Genomic DNA, 19559 nt, shown 5'->3' on the forward strand with positions numbered 1-19559 from the left:
GACCCTCGACTGTAGATCAGTGTAGATCTTAAATCCCTGTCAGATGTTGTGCCTGCTTTTTTTCTCCCCTTTAACTGCCCCCCAAGTGAGTTCTGATTGGTTACCTGTGTTGTGAGTCAAGGTAACCCTTAGTAACGATTGTCAGTGTGGAGCAAATGTAAACACGGGTGTATTTGCAATGTAAAGCAGAGCCAAGCAACAGACTTGCAAACGGAGATATAATCCAAGGGGAACTGTGTGGTGTATGCTGTTTGTTTGCTTCAGACGCAGATTTTTTTTTTTTTTGAGAATCTGCTTTTTACTTACATTCACTTACATATGGTAATATTTGACTGAGGCATATACTAGCTTCCATCGCGTTACGTTACAAAATGACAAAAAAGGTGTTTTGACTGAAGATCATTACAATGCCGATACAGTCCCTGGCGCTTCCTAGTGGCAAAACGTGGAATTAACACACTAATTATTTCCCATCCTTTCTTCTTTGTTTTTTTTTTTAATGATACGCTCACGGATGACAAATGCTCTTCTACACACAGTACAGTTGTCCACTTGACATAGAATCAAGTGGACGCTAGAAGCTGCCTTGTGAAGCCCTTCAACACTTTTTCCTATATAATTTCATACTAACTTTTAGCAGCCAGATATACTGTGTTGTCATATTATCATTTGGATTGTCTTAAATGGGTTGAATAAATCTCTACTCTGTGAACCCTTATACGAAGCCAATTTCCCTCCAAAAATCTGTTGAGAATGTGGGCTGTGGATTGTGTAAATAATATGTAAATGTCTTTTGCGCCATACAAAGAAGAATGCAATACCGTAGTGTTGCAGCTATCTAGTATTTCTGGTATTCAGATATAATACAGAAAATTTGAATCAAATATCGAGTAAAAAAGATTTTTGTTTGGTGAAAAACAATTATAAACATAGCCGACCAAATAACACATTACCACTTACTGTAAATATGGATCGTCAACTTCTGTAAATTTTTAATGAAAACCTTTTTTCTTTCTTTTACTTAAACTGTGCTTAGCAACACACCTTCATCCTCCTCGTCCTCCTCCAAATCTCTCCCTTTAAAGTTTGGTCTTCGAGACGATGAATTTGCCAGCTGAAACAGCACATTTAAGTCAGCATGTTGTTTTTAAAATGTGATCAGTAGGAACAACAACTGTTCTCAGACTGTGTGTAGTTTGCCTGATCTCCCTGTGCCGACGTGTGTTTTCTCTGTGTACTCTGGTTTCCTCCCACAATCCCAAGAATATGCATGGTAGGTATATTGGACACCCCAAATTGTCCTTAGATGTGTTTGTGAGTGTGAATGATTGTTTGTCTCTGTGTGCTCTTGGATTGGCTGGCATCCAGTTCCTGGTGTATCCAGCCTGCAGTTCAAAGACAGCTGGGATAGACACCAGAAAGCCTGTGACCCTTGTGAGGATTAGCAGTTAAAGTAATGCATGAATGGAGGGTATTTTATTGATGTTCCTGGGCCATGGTATTTTTTGCTTTCTTTCCTTTTTAAAATCTATTTTCAATTCCATGAACAGACTGAGTTTTTATTTTATCAGCTATTCAAGTTATATCACTGTATTCACTATCATTATGCACAATCAGTAAATCTGCCCATGAGGTGGAGATGGTGAGTTGCTGCTGTGCCGAGCAGTGTCCCACATTGTGTCTGAGAAACATACCCCTTCTCCCTCCTTGGGCTTATTACCAGGTGGTCACCCCACTCATTGCTTGCCAACAACTGAGCTTTTTGGCGATGCATCAGCTTCTATTTAACCTGTTTATTTGTGGAATGTACCAAACAGGTGTTTTTGAGTTTTCTTAAGCCAGCCTATTTTTGCTCCAGGCCATTTTTTTTAACATGTTCCAGGTGTAAGATTCAATATAAGAGAATATTTCCCAGGAGGAGGAAAAAAAGAAAAACCTCAATTCAAACATAAGATATATTGTTTTTGTAGTTCAATAAAGCTTACATAGAATTTTAAAATTAAAATTATTTACATTTTATGAACTGCGCCAACTTCATTTTGATTAGTGTTTGCACATACTGCCCTGTTCTTCACCCGGTTGACCTGCGCTTCTCCTTTCCTGCTGAACAAGGATTCTCATTTCCTGTCATTACTGGCTCTTGTGATGAACTCCTATTGAAACAACTTCACCTGCTTGCTTCCTGAGTCTTCATTTGGTTACAAAGCTTAAGAGCATAACTCTGAGAACATCTCCTGATGTAGAAATCGGAGGAGGAGATAAAGGAAGGAAATGCTCAGGAATGTCAGCCAGATAAATTCCTTTTGCCTCATTTTGCTGCTCGTCTGAATGTGTGCGTGCGTGTGCGTGTTTGTGTGCGTACATATGTTTTGAACTCAACTTGCTTGAGAAAATATGTCAGTTATTGAATGCGGGAAGTCTGGACCACAAATGATTTGAAAAGTAGCTATTAATAAAATATGTGTAAAAACATCTTACGGTGTTGTTGCTTCTTTACTAGTGTTTTCTTCTTGTAGGCAGTGTGAGATTCTTATATGAGCATGGTTCAACATTATTTTCCTTGAAGTATCTCCAAATAGCTGAACAGCTTCCAGGCAGGACACTGACATGCGTTTGTGTGTACACGCACATGCACGAAACCTGCTGGAAGTGTTCCCTCTAAATATTGATGCCAGACTTCTTGTGCCATCAATTCAAGACATAAAATATTCCACAATGCATTGTTGTAAACTATACAAGTTGTAAATCATTGCCTTTCAGTCAGGTGAGTGTCTTTTGAGGTCAAACTGACTTCTAGAGCCGGTGAAGACTTTTTTTTTTTTTTTCTGAGACAGCTGTATACCTTATGTCTATTACCTTAAAGGTTTCGGCGTTTAAATGTCACTCCGGCTCAGTTTCTCATGGACAATAAACCATCTTTCAGGACAAGGTTAACAGAAGGACACTGACTTGTCCAAACACTAAAGCGCAAAGTCAAATTCATGAAAATAAGCTAGAACGTTTTCACCAGATCAGGTTGTGTAAATAAGCAAATGTTAGCTTGTCCGGGAAGAAAATGTGAAAAATGTTTGGAGTTGGGTAGACTCGTCTGGAGTCAAATCATGTGTGTGTGTGAGCGTGCATGTGTGAATGAGCGAAATGAAGGAATTATAGCGAGGGAAAGTATACTTTGTTTCATTCCTAGCATTTGTTTATCTGTGTTTCACCCAGTTTGCAATAGCAATGCATGTGACTTTAGCAATACTGTATACCGTAGATCAGGAGTTCTCAAACTTTTTCAGAGACACCTTTTTAGAAAGCACATTTTCCAAGGACCCAATTGCAAATGTTTGCGAAAAGAAAAACAAAAAAATTAAGCCAAATATAAGTGCCCTTTTTATTGACCAACAGATTCAATTTGACCACAAGCATATTTGTTACCTTTCAGCGAAACTGTAGTTATATAAAAATAGTCTGGAAAATCTGTTTTGCCAAAATTCCTGATTACCTGCATGTTTTTCCTTAAAGGGATAGTGTGTAAGATTTAGACCGTTTTTTTCATTACGGACAGCAGGAGGTGCTGCAGTTGCTGCATTTACCATTGCCTGTAGCTATAACAAACATGGCCGCCTCCAGAGAAGTGCCACCCCCCATGTAATATAATTTAAGGATACCTAGACCTATGATTGTGTTTAAAACATAGTATTGGTTATTAAGAACACAGTCATTTGCAAGTTTTTGAAATTTACAATCATTTAATTTATTCCTTGTTAATGAAAAACGGTCTAAATCTTACACTGCCCCTTTAAAAAAAACTGATTTGATTCTTTATTTCTAAAACCATAGTTAATTAAGCATATTTGTATTGCTTTGCTATAAATCGAACAGAAAAACACCAACATACCAATAATTTTAACTATAGATAATATTCAGTGACTTCACAGAATGACGTGATCATGTGAGTCAGCTTGGGCTAAAATACAGTCTTACTCATTGTGTTTACAACTTTACATCGAATGTTATGTTGTTGTGGAAAATGTTATGCACATCTTTCTTAAGCAATATGTTTGTAGAGAAGACGTATGTGGATGGCTTGGAGATCGATAGTCCGAGGAGTGGTACACGTTTAATTTTTTTTGATTAATGGAATCGATTGAATTACAAGCATTTACCAATGTCTGTTTTTTTGTGATGTCAATTAGTGTACGTACTGTGTGATCTGACTTAAAATGGGTTAACCATTATCATCACTGGTAGGTAGCCCTGTATTCACATCTTTACTTCTTTTTCTAGTACAAGTCAGCTAAAATCATGTTGATTAAAACATCTTCAAAAATCACCTTTATTCACACGCTTTGAGTACAATTTCAATTTTTGGACTACCAGCAGAAAAAAATAGAAACCTTAAGGCAGGTCACTTACTTTCCACAAAACACACTTTGGTGCTTTATTTATCCTTGCGTTCCATGTGTTTCTTCTCTGGTGGGGCACTCAATTCATGTGACCGTTCACATTCGTATGTACTTCAAAGAACCTTCTGTTTACATCCTAGTTCGCCCTATTGCCTCATGCTTGAACTGCATGTGTGTGGTCTATTGTGAAGTGATAAGTGAAAAAAAAAATGTTATAGAAATATGTACAAACTTTTCTCAGTTTTTGCTCACTGATCCGCAAATGCTTGTTAGATCCATAGAGTGGTCACTGGGTCGATTGGCGGGCTTCCATGTCGTCATGTGAATCCTATCAATTGTATGATTTTCCTGGTACACTCCAATTTAAATTATGTATTTATTTGGAGCAATCCACTAGAGAAAGTGCCTAACTTGACATCAAATCAGACTGTGGTCTCTGACCTATAATGAGTTTGATAGACCGGCCATAAAATAAGAATATACTTTATCTTACATCAAGAGTACTCCTAAGTGAAACCATTTAACAAAGTGAAGGTTTATTTTGTATCATGTACTGCATCTAGAGGCTTTGACCTAATGTCAAAATGTTGAGAAACCCTACTAAAAGTGGAAGCCTAATAAAGAGAAGTTGAGAAAGGAATCCCAAGAGTTTGAAGATGTAAAATTGGTAGAGGACCTGGGAGAAGTAAAAGACACAAAGAGGGAAATAGACAGCAATAAAAAGATGAAAGAAGAATTACTGCAAATGAAGAGGGGTGCTAAGCGATCAGACAGACAGAAAGACAGAGACAGAGAGCTTCTTTAGTTCTCTGGCTGCTAATGTGACATGCGTGACATTGGATTAGCCTGCAGGAAGATTCCCAGGTCAAAGCTGCGTGTGTGTGTGTGTTTGTGTGTAATTGAGAAGTGAGAAAATAGTTCACAATAAAGTTCTGTGTTAGCCTAGTCATCATATGATTCTCCCTGCCTCCACACTTAAGCTAATCACACACAAAACGGTTTGGTCACAATAACAGGCAAAACTAAAACATTCATGTACAGTCATCAGTGATTATGACCGAGAAAAAACGTATAATGTACACAAACAGACTGCTTATTTACATAAACATCTATACACATATTTGTTTATTGCAGAAATATACTCTTTCCACATCCTACAAGGTACATTAGATACATTAAGATGGGGAGATGAAACAAGAATGAAACGTGAAATCCTGAAGAATAGGCTTAATCTCGAAGACAATAATAAACCAACTGAATGGTCGTAACACTGTAATCAGTAGTGCAGTCAGAAACTAATGGGTGGGTGTCCCTGTTCTATTTAGTTAAGTTATTCCTGCAAAATGTGGGCAAACGTGAAAATTTGACATGCAAAGCTGCCACATTTGTTGATTTGTAAATAAAATAAAGCAAATAAAAGATTTTATTAGATTTGAAATTTTTGACACATTTTTCAAGCCATTTTTTTGAAAATTCTCAGAATTAATGCATTGAATAAAAATGATAAAGAATCCACATTTTTTTCTTTAAATTAGATCATACAGCTACATAAAAAAAAATCTGAATCCAGATGAGTTCATTTTGAGCAAAAAACGTTGGCGAAATTAAGTTGAATGTATTCAAACAACACTTTTTTTGTATGTGAATTTAATTACATTTGCTTATCCAAAAATGTGGGTGACATTGCTGTCATGGCACAAAATGCCATAGCCAAATACCTTTCCACCTTAAATACAACAAATTAAAAATACTGTGGCTGCGGTATGATAGCCATTGGGCCAGCCTTTGTAGTACTTCCGTAAACAGGAACATGTGAGCATCACTGTGTCCTCTGCGCATGTGGGCCATTTGGCATTCACACACTGGTCACACAGAGCTTGCATTTTTTTGGGAATGTGAACGACCTCAGGAAAAAAATTGGACTTCACAAAAAAATCGGAATTGAGCAGTAAGCCCTGTAGTGTGAACCTAGCTTTAGTGTGTGTTACTTTTCTAGTACGTTTTTCAGCACCCAGGAGTAAAACGGGTGATTCAAAGATACTGAAAGTGCACTGTCGGCAACATTCGGATTAAAATCCCTGTCTTTCAGTATTTGCCCATACAAGGTCAAGTCACTGTATTTTTTCAAATTTGGGACAACGGCATGACTTCTTGATGAAGCGAGATCATCTTTTGTTTTTTTAGATTTGCATTTTAATTAGGATTTAAACTATTGGTAGTCAGGTTTATTGAAGCCTATTTGAACAATATAGGAAGTTTCACCTGATTTAAGTGTATTAAATCATATAGTAGAATACATTTCTGAGTTTGACGCATTTGGCAACCTTCTAAGTTTAAATTTCAAAGAACAGTGGCCCACCGAAACATGATTAAAATGAATTAATGTATTTCAGGTATTGTTGCTTTACCTTTTAGACTAACCACTAAGCCTGGGCAAAAAAATGATTTAATTTAATTATACAGAACCCAGAAAAATCTGATTTGAAAATGAGCTAAATTGCGAAATCAAGGCTTCGCAAATGTGGCAGAATGCTGCTTAAAATACAAAAGTTTACAAAAGTTACTAACTATTTAAATGTGGGATTTAAGCAAGTTTTGCACAGGCTATGAATTGTTATTTTTGCACAACCTTTTATCACTAAGTTCGCAATAATATTGGTTTATCATAATACACATTTTGTTGCGTTTGCATTTTGCACGATTTTTTTAACACATCAAACCTTTGAATAAATATTTGTCATATTTCTTACTTTGATTAAAATCGATTAAGACACCTATAGTCATGAAAGACAGAAAAAGTAATAAGATTTTAGTTTATGGCCATATCACCCAGTCCTACAAGGGACCAGACAAAATAAATGATGAATGGGGAATTTGATGCACCACAATAATGGCCAAAATGTCACAGGCGATTAACATTAATTGTGAACACAATAGATCAAAGTGCAGTCTAATTGTGTGCAAGGGTTGAATTTTCTTTCTTTTGTCTTTTTCCTAGACGTGCGCTGTAAGAAAAAGGCGTTTGCACCATTATGGGAGTGCACATAGCTAATTTGCTTCCCGGTAGAAGGACACGTCTTTTCTTACTGTATTCCCTTTAATTTCAGCATAGGAGAGCTTTCATCAAGCCTAATCTTTAGTCGAATGTCTGCCAACAAATTGTCACATGCGGTCCCTCGGTACATTGAAACACCCATCACGAGGCCGTTCAGCCTGTCAAATTCCCAAACACACTAGAGGAGTCTTTCATACGGAAATAAAGATGCACCAGGTTTTACGCCTAAGTATACATGCTCTGTCTATAGAATTGAGCCCTTAGAATCCTGAAATGCTGAGCAATATTTCAAAATCATTGACATCTTCCAGATTAAAAGCCAGGTCAAATTCACCTCCACAAATCAATCTAAAACAATAATTGTGTATATATTTACACAAACTCTCCACATATATCTGTTTTCATTTCTTAGTAAGTGCCATGCAATTTCCTTCTTATTTCATACTTGCATTTTCTTTGTTTTGAGCCTAACTGCACCATGCACGTCTCAGTTCCCACCATTTTTTAAATCATACAACACCTTGTTTTCCTCATTACACACATGAAGCATTAAATAGACTTGATGATTTGTAAATCATCACAGCTGATGACGTTTCTGCTTTCATGCCTTCAAAACCTCCAAATGATGTCAAAGATGAACCTCAATCGTCTTTGGTTGTACAAGTCTTATCATTCTTACGACCTCACGTTTCGTTCCTTTTTTGGAGTAGCTTACAGCATTCAGGCTGTCGTAGACTTGTTGGTTATTCGAGAATTGCTCTGGTCAGATGCTCTTTCGGTGACTTTCAGCTTCATGCACGACTGCTTTTCGTCCATCATCAGCATCTCCGCTGGTAGACACCAGCAGCACAGGCAGGACTAACAGCAAGTCAAATAATAGGATATTTTTGAGAAAGAATGTAAATGAAAACAAACAGCAAAATAAGCTATTTTCTCATTTGTTTTCATTTATTGTCTTAGTGCACAGTGTATATCAAAAGTCTACACACCCTTCTTCAAATTCAACTATGCACACCCTCTTGATGTGGCTGTGCTCAGAATCAACCAGATTCATGTTAACACTTTGAGCGCTGAATCATCAATTGACTTCAACTATCTATTTTCTATTGTGAATGGGAATGAAAATAACAAATACGATCAGTCAGAATGCTCAAACCTGATTGTTGTTTTTGAAGACCTTTATCAATTTTTTTTTAACTTCACATTAAAATATATGCATATAAATGATCAAATGTTACTTTTTTTTTTAAATCATTTCATGATTTAATTACTCATGAAATATGAGGTTTGCAGCAACTTTTCCAACCCAGAGCGAAACGTCTTGTTGAAATAAATTGTGTGGCTGCCGCACCACCTTCATGATGTCATTTAAAGGCAATCGGCCGTGAAACAATAAGAAAAAAACTTACATAACCCTGGGGGATACTTATGTGTGCAACTGTGAATTTGCAACGCCAAGAAACTCAAAAGTAGTTATGAATAGTACTTCACATGGAGAAGTGTAACAATTCTGTACTTGTAGCAGAAAAAAAAACGCTGTCAAAGCCGTCTTTATGTCGCATGAATATACTGTATAAATTAATCCAATGCGCATGGTTCATTTCTGAACAATGGAGCTAACATGTACTTAGAGCTATGGCCTTTCTATCTAGTGCAATTGTGGGAAATTCCCAGCTTTCATTTGTAATTTTACAGCAATTCCACTCTTGTATTGGCGAAGGTTAACTATGCAGTCTTCTATGAAATGATGACGTTCACAAATGCCTGGCGGTTGGTTCCCAAACACACATTTTCGCCACCTCGACATTTTCTACATAAAACTTTCTAACTGTTAAATGAAAAGTTGTTGTTTACTTGACCAACTCGGTGCAAAATCTCTTCTCCCCAACTCCGGTGTAATACCGGAAGTAAACATAGGCATGACTGCTTGGATAATGTGGGTGTGTATTTGCACTGCACAGGCGGTTCAGGGGCAGTTTAGGCTACATGAGAGCCTTGCTCCTCCCACTGACGCCATTGTGCATCTCGCAAGCGTTTTCTTTAGAGCTGAGAGCACAGAACAAGCCAAGAATTCTCAGAAATGGCTCAAGAGAGGAAAATAACAGATTGGGGTGTTCCATAAAAGGAGCCCTTTAATAGTTGGCATTAACTCTCCAGACAGGAGTTGCAGATTTGCAAGAACGAACTGAGAATCCCCTAACTATTTCACATTAATATTTTATTATCCGTTAATATTTTATTATTTTATTTACCATTTTTTTACCCGGATGTAAAAAAAACCCTAAACCTTAATTGGAGCCTGAGAGGGTTAAAAGAGTTAAATGGTAATTAGCGCACATCTTCAATCCTTTGAAGATTCTCCTCTAATTAAACCCTTTTTTTTTCTTTCTAGGCAAAGCCTGAAGGTTTTGTGCAACCAATGATTGTCATTTGGTCCTTTTCATTTTGTTTGAGGCTCAGGTTCCACTAGAAAAAGCCCTAAAGCATGATGCAGCCACCACCATACTATACTGGAGTATTGTGTTACTTTTGTGATGGTCGGTGTTGTTTCTGCGCCAAACATACCTTTTGGATTTAAGGCTGAAAAATCTAGCCTTTGTTTTGACATACAACATTTTTCCACATATGTTTAGGAGAGATTGTAGTGGACAATGGTTTTAATTATCGCAAAAAGCGTAGCATTTTTATCAGGGGTGTGTAGACTTGTTGTACCCACGGCCTTTCATTGTATTCAGCAAATCCTAGTATTAAACTTTTGCTTACCCTGAAGCAATTTTTAAATCGCTTGCTGACCATGTAGAGGGCAATTGGGTTGATGCAGGAGTTGACAGATGCCATATTGATGCCAATATAGCCTAATACTAAAAAGAAACTGGAAAATGCATAGATGTACAGTAAATCATTCATGCTACGGTTCAGTTTTATTTGCAATGTCGCATACCTGAGCAGTTCACAGCGGTTTGGATCATTCTCATCATAGAGGGTGAGTTTTAGAATTCGGCTAAGGTGGAGAGGGAGCCAGCACAGAGCAAAGACCAGAACCAGACAGAATACGGTCTTTGCAACCTCCCGTCGCTGCAAACAATAACAACAAAAATCTCAGTTGTGTATGCTGACTTTTTGACACAAAGACACAGTTCCTGTGATGAACTCTTGCTCACAAAAATCATATTTTGTTTTCTTTGATCAAAAAAGATAAGTTTATGATAAGCGGAAGTCTCGTGTTGGGCTGGACTGAAGTGTAACGGAATAATTATATTTGTTAACTAGGCACATTTGGTATGGTTTCCGCTCGTGAGTAAAGAAAATGTTATTTGGGTCAGTTTGTGTTTTTCCCCATTGAATAAACAAAAGACGCTTTGATGGCAAACCAGCTTAATATACTCGATCGACTATGACAAAAACAAACTCATTCTATCCCATTTTACTTTTTTTAAATGTATTTATTTTTTTAGTTCAGACATTAAATAAGTATATTTTTAGAGGGTCTAAAAACGGCTGGTACGCAATGAAGTAGTAAAGTAGTCGGTTACTTTAAGTAATTATGTATTAAAGTAATTGATTATCTTAGGTAATAAAGTTTGAAACCAATTTGCTACCCTAACCCTAACCCTTAGGAAATCAAGCAATAAAGTAATTTATTATGTTAGGTAATCAATTGCCAAAGTAATTAACCTTAGGTAATCAAGCACTAAAGGAATTGATAATTTTAGCTCATTAAGTACTACAGTGATGATGTACTGACATATTTATTTACTGTGGGGTTCGTAATGTATGTGGTGAAGTGCTCAAAGTAATTAATTAATGTTTGTGCTAAAGTACTAATTAATTGCTTTAGCACTTAATTTGTAGTAATAGATTACTCTCGAACTTGATTGCCTACAATATTTGATTACTTTAGCACTCGATTAACTCATGTAACTTCATAAAATAGACAATTATATGAATTACTTAATAACTAAAGAAAATGATTACTTTAATGCTTAATCCTTTTGCCACACAATTGAAAAAAAAAGACAAAATATATTTTTAAACAGGCATCTGGGTTTTGAATGTCTGGAATCTTAAAAAACATATCTTGGGATAGAATGAGGAATTAACTTTTAAAAAATCTATTTTTTAAATGAATTTGGTTGGATATTGATTATTTTGATCCCGTTATAATGATTGCAATATTGCCGCTAGGAAGAATTTATATTGTATCCAAACAGTGCACTCCATTACATTAACAATAAACTCCTGCCAATTCCTAACAATGAATGTTTTCTTCGCAAAAAGTCACCCTCCATTTAAGAGCCAGTTGAAAAGAATACATTGTGAAAGAACAAACCTGTTTGAGATGGTCACTGAGGGCAATTTGAACTCCGTTCTTCTTCCTCAGCATCTCACAGGTCATCAGGGTGTAAAATATGGCAGTGCAGACCAACGGCAGACAGAAATACACACTAAACAGCCACCAGTCCTTCACCGATTTATAAAACTAGACAGAAATCAAATGGACAGTCAGGAATGAATTCCAGAAAGACGAGTTCTGCCGGGAATAAGGATCGACCTGGGTCTCAAATTCACCATTCACATAAAAATATTTGTATATTGCGTGCGATAGAACACACGATCTGCACAGTGCAGTATTTTGTTCCAGAACGCAAAGTAATTGCTCCTCTGACACACAGTTTTTATGACGATTCAATCTGGAAACTTTTAAACCTCGGCCTGACCTGGAAGCTGTCACAGTGCGCTTAACTTAGGTGACATCATGACATACAATACCTGCACATCTTTATCTGCACCGTGTCTCACAATGATCAGCAGTACTTGCATCTGTGTCAACATACTCTGGCTCTCTTTCAGGCTGCGTTATATGACTATGAAGCTCTGTGTAACAGCTTACCTTCATAAAGTCTGTTTTCTGCTTGGGATTCAATAAACAGATCCTCAGCCATTCTCCTTTGTAGTTAATCGCGGTCATGTCAAAAGCGATAGCTTCGGGTACAGCAAGGATGATGGATAGTATCCAGATGAGTGCAATTTCGATAGCCATCCACATCGGAACACCGATCCCTTTGATCCGTCTCCATGAGGTCACGGCGCGATATCTGAAGTATCAATCACATGAGCTCACAATAACAACTTGTATAAGTGGTGTTTGGCTCAACTCTTTGGACCGCCAATGTATACAGTTTTAATTGAGCATCGAACCAGGGGTCTGCAACCCAGAACTACATGCGGCTCTTTCATCTTGAGACTCCTGTGACTTTGGAAAATAATCATTACTTGAAGGCATTGTGTTTTTTCATGTTAGATGTGAGTAAGGTCGTGATGGGAATTTTAGCTCTTTATAGGGAGCCGTTTGCTAAAAGAGTTATTGATAGACTGACTCTTTTATGTGTGCTTTTTGTTGTTGTTGTTGCTTTTTAAGACATCAATGTTTATGAACTCTGGGATTAGTGATACGTCACATTTCATGTCCTACTTTAAGTATTTAAGAGTTAGTATTATTAAAATACCATCCTCTAAAGTATTGTAAGTACCGTATTTTCCGTACTGTAAGGCACACCTAAAAGTCTTCTTTTTTTTTTTAAAAGCTGATGGGGTGCCTTATAATCATGTGTGCCTTATATATGGATCAATATTGAGATTGGGATTGGTAGATGGAGAATGAAGTGATAAAGTAAGCTTTACCTCTTTCTTTTGCGTGTTTACAGTTGAACAAGGTTGCTCATATTGACATTGAGTTATTATGCTATTGAGAGTTAAGAGTTATTTGAGTTATTGTTATGAATTTGAGTATTACTATATTGTGATTGAAACGGTTTTAAAATATGTCATTTATTGAGGGTGCACCTTATAATCAGGTGCGCCTTATATATGGAAAAAGTTTTAAGATATGTCAATAACTGAGAGGTGCGCCTTATAGTCCGGTGCGCCTTATAGTGCGGAAAATACGGTAGTCAGTACATTAGGCATGTTGGGAATCGTGCCAAATATTGCTTTAAAAAAATAAACTCTCCATAACTTCTTAATAAATTTCAGCCATGAATAAATACAAATGTAAAGAACACCTTACACACATTGGTGAACATGTGTGTCCACTCCATCTTAAATAGTTTAACTGAACCAATCATATCTATGAAATCAAGCCTGTAGTCACTCACGTCTACTCAGTCGCAAGCTCTCTCCTCCACTTCGTCCCTCCATGTATTTTTATTTCTTTTTAGCTTGCCCCAGAGTTTAAAAACTTCCGACTGTATGACGCTTATACTGTGCTAAAATGACATGATCTCCAGAGCTCTCCTTTACAAAGAACCGACTCCAATCATTAACAGTGAAGAGTCCTTCAAAAGGCTCGGTTTGTTTGTGAACATCACATCACCAGTAAACAGTCAAAAGTTTTGAAACACCTTCACATCTTTTACAACCCTCTCTACATTTTTAGTTAATCCGGACATCAACCTGACTATGCAGCGACATGCAAGGAATCATTTAATGAATTAAAAATGTGACTCAGAACAAAATATGTTTCAGATTTTAGTTTTTGTAAGCAAGCAATATTTTTGTCAAGATGAAAACTTTGCACATTTTGTATGACTTTCTCTTCAAACCTGAGTATTTTCACAAATTAAAAGCTTGAGGTTCTTGACTTCCTAAGGTGTTAGAGGAGAGCATTTGAATTTGAAATTATGTCTTTTATATTGACGTACCTAATTTAACTGAATAGCTGACAGCATAATCCACATGTGAGAAAATGCCAGCAAAAGGGTGGCATTGTGGCCTTTGCATTTTTTGGGGTGGCTGCAGGAGGATCATTTAAGTTTGGCTTTGATTTAATTGACACAAAAGTTACTTGAAAAGACATTTTTTTTCTTTATATGCTATTATCCTCACTTAACTAAGATATCAAAAAGATTTTGTGGCTCTCAGTGTGTCCCCCACCCCCATGGGAGACAGCCATGTTTTTTTTACTATTAAGGGTTGCCAACCCCTGAGCTAGACCTCAAGATTTTTTCCTTTTCAGCATCTTTGCTAAGCTCAACATGTTCAATGGAAAGTTAACCTGGTGTAGTCACGGTGTACTACTTTCTACTACTACTAAAATTACTACTGGTACTGTTTGACCTTTGAGTGCAGTATTACTTCTGTGATACTGAGTATCGTTTTACATATTTCTTCCCAACTTATTTACCGTATTTTTTAGACTAAAAATCAACACTTTTTTCTCATGATTTGGACCCTGCGGTTTATAGTATATTGATACTTGTGCACATTAAGACATTAATTTCCAGATACTTAAGTATCTGGGAGTGAATGTTTCAGTCGACCACGGGGTCAGTTTCTAATGGTATGTTTTTAGAAGTAAAGGGAAAAGAAGATAGATAGATAGATAGATAGATAGATAGATAGATAGATAGATAGATAGATAGATAGATAGATAGATAGATAGATAGATAGATAGATAGATAGATAGATAGATGGATAGATAGATAGATAGATAGATAGATAGATAGATAGATAGATACTTAGAAGTAAAGAAAAAAAATGTTAAAATACATCTTCGGCGTTGAATGAGTTAAAAAGCTAATGTAAAATTGCACCTTTTACTTCTATATATATATGTATATATATATATATATATATATATATATATGTATATATATATATATATATATATATATATATATATATATATATATATATATATATATATATATATATATATATATATATATATATATATATACAAATATTTATAGTATACCCGTGTGTCTTTTAGTCCGAAAAATATGGTATATAGAAGTAAAAGGTGCAATTTTACAGTTCTCTACCTGGATAATGTTCCGGTGACAGTCGATATTACTGATGCATAAAGTACGAGGAAAGAAAAATACTGGCTTATGTGGGTAATGGGCCTAAGGGGGTAACATATGCTTGAAAGATGGGCTTGCCTGTCAATACTGAGTGCGCACAGACTCAGCACAGTGATCCCCACAGAGGCTTTCTGGACAAATGGCACCAGCTTGCACAGAGCCACCCCAAAAGGCCAATCTTCTGCTAGGAGCTGGAGAGAGTGAAAGTTCAAGAGTCAGAGTTCAACCATGAGAGGTAGTATAACAAATTCCCAGGCTCCTTGTTGATTTTCTCAGCTTTAGGCACACAGTTCAGAATAAACATGCATGAAGCCGAACTTATTGGTTTCAGCCGACAGAAACCAATTATCTCTTCACTCTGGTCAGGGTTAAAAGCTTTTGAAAAATCAGTGGTGTTTTTAGCAGACATCAAAGCCCCAAGGCTGTAAAGGTACAGTAACCCTGTGACGCCACCATGTGACTGGAGCGTGATCTTTATTGGAATCATATGGACACCTGACGTTGTTTGGACAACCTTTTCTCCCCAGTTAAATAAACAGTTTCCCCCATGAAGATTCTCATATTTTCATGCATGCATTCACACACAGTCTCACACAAAATATTCAAAATATCTGCATAATAACATGCCAGACACAAAAAGGGAAATCAAGGGGCTCAGGAATCGGTGGATAAAATAACATTGAGGAAAGGTATGCAGAATTCCCTCCTTCAGGTTCGGGTATGGGTGGGCTTGTCAAATCAGTCCAAGATGCGGCCAAAGCATTTGTGTCGACTATTTACAAAGTCAACATAATATGGGAGTAATATTCAAGTAGTTGTAACTGTAGTTGACATTTAGACTCACCTTGTAAACATTTATGGGAATGGCAATGATGATGTGTAGCAGGTCTCCGAGAGCCAGGCTGGCTATGAGGATGTTTGGCCCATTCCGCATGCATTTATTCTTATAGATGATCCTTAAAAGTGTGGAGTTTCCAATGATCCCCACAACAAAAACCAGGCAGGACACAACCGTATTGATATACTTGAATGTGTCATGAATTTCTGTGGGCGCGCTGCACATGGGGGGCATTCGTCGGCGTGGCATGGTGATGTTGGGTCTCACGGGACCCTGCCCGTCCCGTTCAACTAGCCCATGTCTTTGTGTAGCAGTGAGAGTAGCAGGAGGCGTTTGTTTTTTTGGTTCCAGCTGCCCGCTGGCTGAAAGGAAATGAAGGCCCAGCAGGAGTAAACCCAAATAGTAAAACGTCTTCCTCATCCTGGCGTTTGATTGGAAACTTGTCTTGATCCTCTTTGAGAATGCCTGAAACTGAGAAAATGAATAGGACAGATTCACACTTTAGTTCCTGTGTTTTATATGTCAGAATCCAACCAAAATGTCATTATTTATCCTGTATAAACACACTCAAGAGCTGCAGTGGTAGACTGATTCTTTATAGACTTTGTAAAAAGTGCAGTGATGCTTTATTCCCAAACAATTAAGAGATAGCTAAACACTGGACCTGAAAGACTATAGCTATTGGGCATGCACACTGTCAACCAACCAAACACAAATTATACCAATGCCAAATGTAATCCTAAATCCACAGTTTAGTAATGTCAAGAGAGTAAACATTTTTAGATTATTTAATTAAGATTTTTAAAAGATTTGTTTCATTTAGATACATGGTGTCATCATTGCAGATCAAAGGATTGATGTACAACAATGTAGAAGTGGCTTATTATTTTGAGTTATTTACAGTATTTGCTTTAACAGACTTTACAAGATGCAGTTGTAGCCATTTACCCTTTGCTGTATTTGAGACTAGACTCAATCGCTGGCTATGCCCTTCAGTTTCCATGATCAGGAGGAATTGTGCTGTTTTCATTTGTCAATGACCATACAGTTAAAAAAAAATTGTCACTCAGATGTGGGTGTTCTCAAGTTAGGTTTGGCAAAAGAGCCTTGCTATATTAACACCTTTGTTGGGTGCTTTGCATTTATGTGGTAGGCTAAACTAGGCTAATATTCTTACAAATATTACATACCACTCTGTCAAAGGTGCAACTGAGCTATTTTGTAAAAGTTAAAGTGACCATTCATTGACCAAAAAAAGGCACATGCTTTTCAATGTTTACATCTTCCTTCTGCTCCTGAACTTGCCCTCACATTTTAAACACACTGATAGCAGTGTGTTGGCATTGTTAACAGCAGTATTGAAGCTATTTAACCAAACTATTTGGAATGTTGAAGTACATTTTAGATCGACAGCTGTGAATTTTCAAATACCCAGTTTTATGAAAAAATGTATATCTGAAAAATAATGAGAAAAACATATTCTTTTTTTTCTGATCACAAGATAGTTATTTGATTGCATATTTAAACAGAAATAAAAACATACATTAAACAGTAGGTCAATTGTAGCTGTAAGTTAGTTGTTGTTTTTTTTTACAAGGCAGTCACAAGACATCCGAAACCCCACCACAAACCCCTTAAGTAATCATTTTAGCCTCACGCTCTCCAACAGAGGTGGAGTTTTTGGCTGGTGGAGTTGCTCATTGGGCCACATGTCCTCTTCCTGGAGCATGCTTGAGGGGCAGACTGTTCTAGGTCTGGGCAAGGGCAATGTCCTCTCAACCCAGTTTCCATGAAGAGGGTAGGAATGGCGGTGGTGGTGGGGGGGGCACCCTAACCCTAGAGCACCCTGACCTGTGTTTAACCTCTTGTACACCAGAAGTCACACATGTGTGACAATGTTAATACATGGTATACTGTATCTTCATCGACATCCCTATGGGAACTACTGCGGTTGCATGTGGTAAGCTCAACTGACAGCCACACAGCATTTTTGGTTATGTTAGCAGATCAGACTGTTCTCTCGTTTGTGCTCAAAAGTCCACCACTGGCAGCCTAACTCACTATACTGTCCCTGTCCTGTCCCGTCCTGTAATGTTTGGTACTAGTTGTGTTCTTTTGTCACAGGGTGTGGCACTGCCTTTCCTCCACAGTTCGGAACTGGACCATGTAGCGCTACAGTAGTCTTATAAGGTCATAATCTACTGCTGCTCCATTGTTGTTGTTTTTTTTCTATGTTACAAGATTTCTCTCAGTCTGCTCACAAATATTGTAATGGCCCACTGTATTTCAAATATTTCTATATACAATATGCAAACTACAACAATAGTCCTCAAATGGGGGTACATGAAAGTATTTCAGGAGTGGTGTGAGATTTTAACAGGGTTTCTTTAGGTATCTGCCATGACAGAAAATGTATGCATTTTTTTAATACAGCCTAATGATAAATTGAGTTATGGTGACTCCCTTACAAAATGGTTATATACCATTATTAAGTTTTATAGGGATGAGCGTTCTCCGGCAGACAAGCCAGAAGAAAAGGAGTGATGCTAGACAATCTGTTCTCTGGATCTGATTGACAAAATACACCACAAGTATAGTACTTAAATTTTACTTACTTAAGTTTTACTTTTTTTTAATGATCAAAAAATGCATAGCACTAGACTTAACTGAAGTATTTAACAGGGGTTCACATATATCAGAAAAGACTAGAATTTAGGTTGCGCAAAATTAGATCTGGTAGGCTACTTCAAAATGTATTTAGATTCAAATGTTTTGGTGTAACAACTTGATGAAATAAGAGTGACTTCAACACACCATTTTGTTTTTTCAATGGATACACAATACGGCGTGGAAGTATATCAAACTCCTCGGTTGCACAAAAAAAAAAAAAAAAAAACAACTCTGAATAACATTGCATACAGATACACCATTCTGCATGGGCACCAGACAAACAGAACAGGTTCCTTTTTTTTTGTTCTTCAAGTAAGTAGTGATACCCATGCCAAATACCTGAGCTCTGACTTACTTTGCCTCTTGCTGAAGTAGAAATGATCCACAATATATACTTCTGAGCTGTCCAATTACAAGGTAATTGTGAGCGTTTCACAATGGAGATAGGTTCCCAAATTGGAGGGAGGCTGTTCCTGAAATGACAGGCCAGTCATCTCCAAAAGCCCCCTTGTCTCTTTGGGACTACAGTCCAAGTTAAGCTCCAGATCTGTTTCCCATAAGCAGTCTCATCCTCTTCGCTCCAACACTGGCTGAGTCTCTGTGTGTGTTCAGTCAGCTGGCTGGATCTCTGCCCCTCAAAACCACTCCTTGTTTTATCTACGGGAGGCGTGGAGGAAGACAGAGGAAGGCCAGCAGGATGTTCACAAAGTTATTCTTCTCAAAGGAAAACAGTACCATCA

The 19559-nt window shown here is 37.2% G+C and overlaps 1 protein-coding gene across 1 annotated transcript; it reads right to left on the bottom strand.

Moving 5' to 3' along the window:
• Positions 1-5499: 5499 nt before the first annotated feature.
• LOC148414950 (endothelin receptor type B-like) lies at positions 5500-19408 on the bottom strand. The gene is made up of 8 exons (XM_088430103.1): positions 19175-19408; positions 16156-16620; positions 15390-15502; positions 12338-12542; positions 11777-11926; positions 10388-10521; positions 10210-10318; positions 5500-8304 (listed from the first exon to the last, which is right to left on the bottom strand). Exons 2-8 carry the CDS (start codon positions 16567-16569, stop codon positions 8167-8169), a joined length of 1263 nt encoding a protein of 420 aa, XP_088286229.1. The 5' UTR covers positions 16570-16620; positions 19175-19408; the 3' UTR covers positions 5500-8166.
• Between the last annotated feature and the right edge of the window lie 151 nt (positions 19409-19559).

The sequence above is a fragment of the Hippichthys cyanospilos genome, chromosome 12 (assembly GCF_059441005.1).
Source record: "Hippichthys cyanospilos isolate Australia breed blue-spotted pipefish chromosome 12, RoL_Hcya_1.0, whole genome shotgun sequence".
Lineage (NCBI taxonomy): Eukaryota > Metazoa > Chordata > Actinopteri > Syngnathiformes > Syngnathidae > Hippichthys > Hippichthys cyanospilos.

Excerpts from the sequence above, each read along its gene's own strand:
- LOC148414950 (XM_088430103.1), bottom strand. The coding sequence starts at position 16,569 with ATGAGGAAGACGTTTTACTATTTGGGTTTACTCCTGCTGGGCCTTCAT. Across the intron at positions 10,319-10,387 it reads AACCGCTGTGAACTGCTCAG|TTTCTTTTTAGTATTAGGCT; the intron begins GTATGCGACATT and ends TGCATTTTCCAG. Across the intron at positions 8,305-10,209 it reads GATTTAAAAATTGCTTCAGG|TCCTGCCTGTGCTGCTGGTG; the intron begins GTAAGCAAAAGT and ends ACTTGCTGTTAG.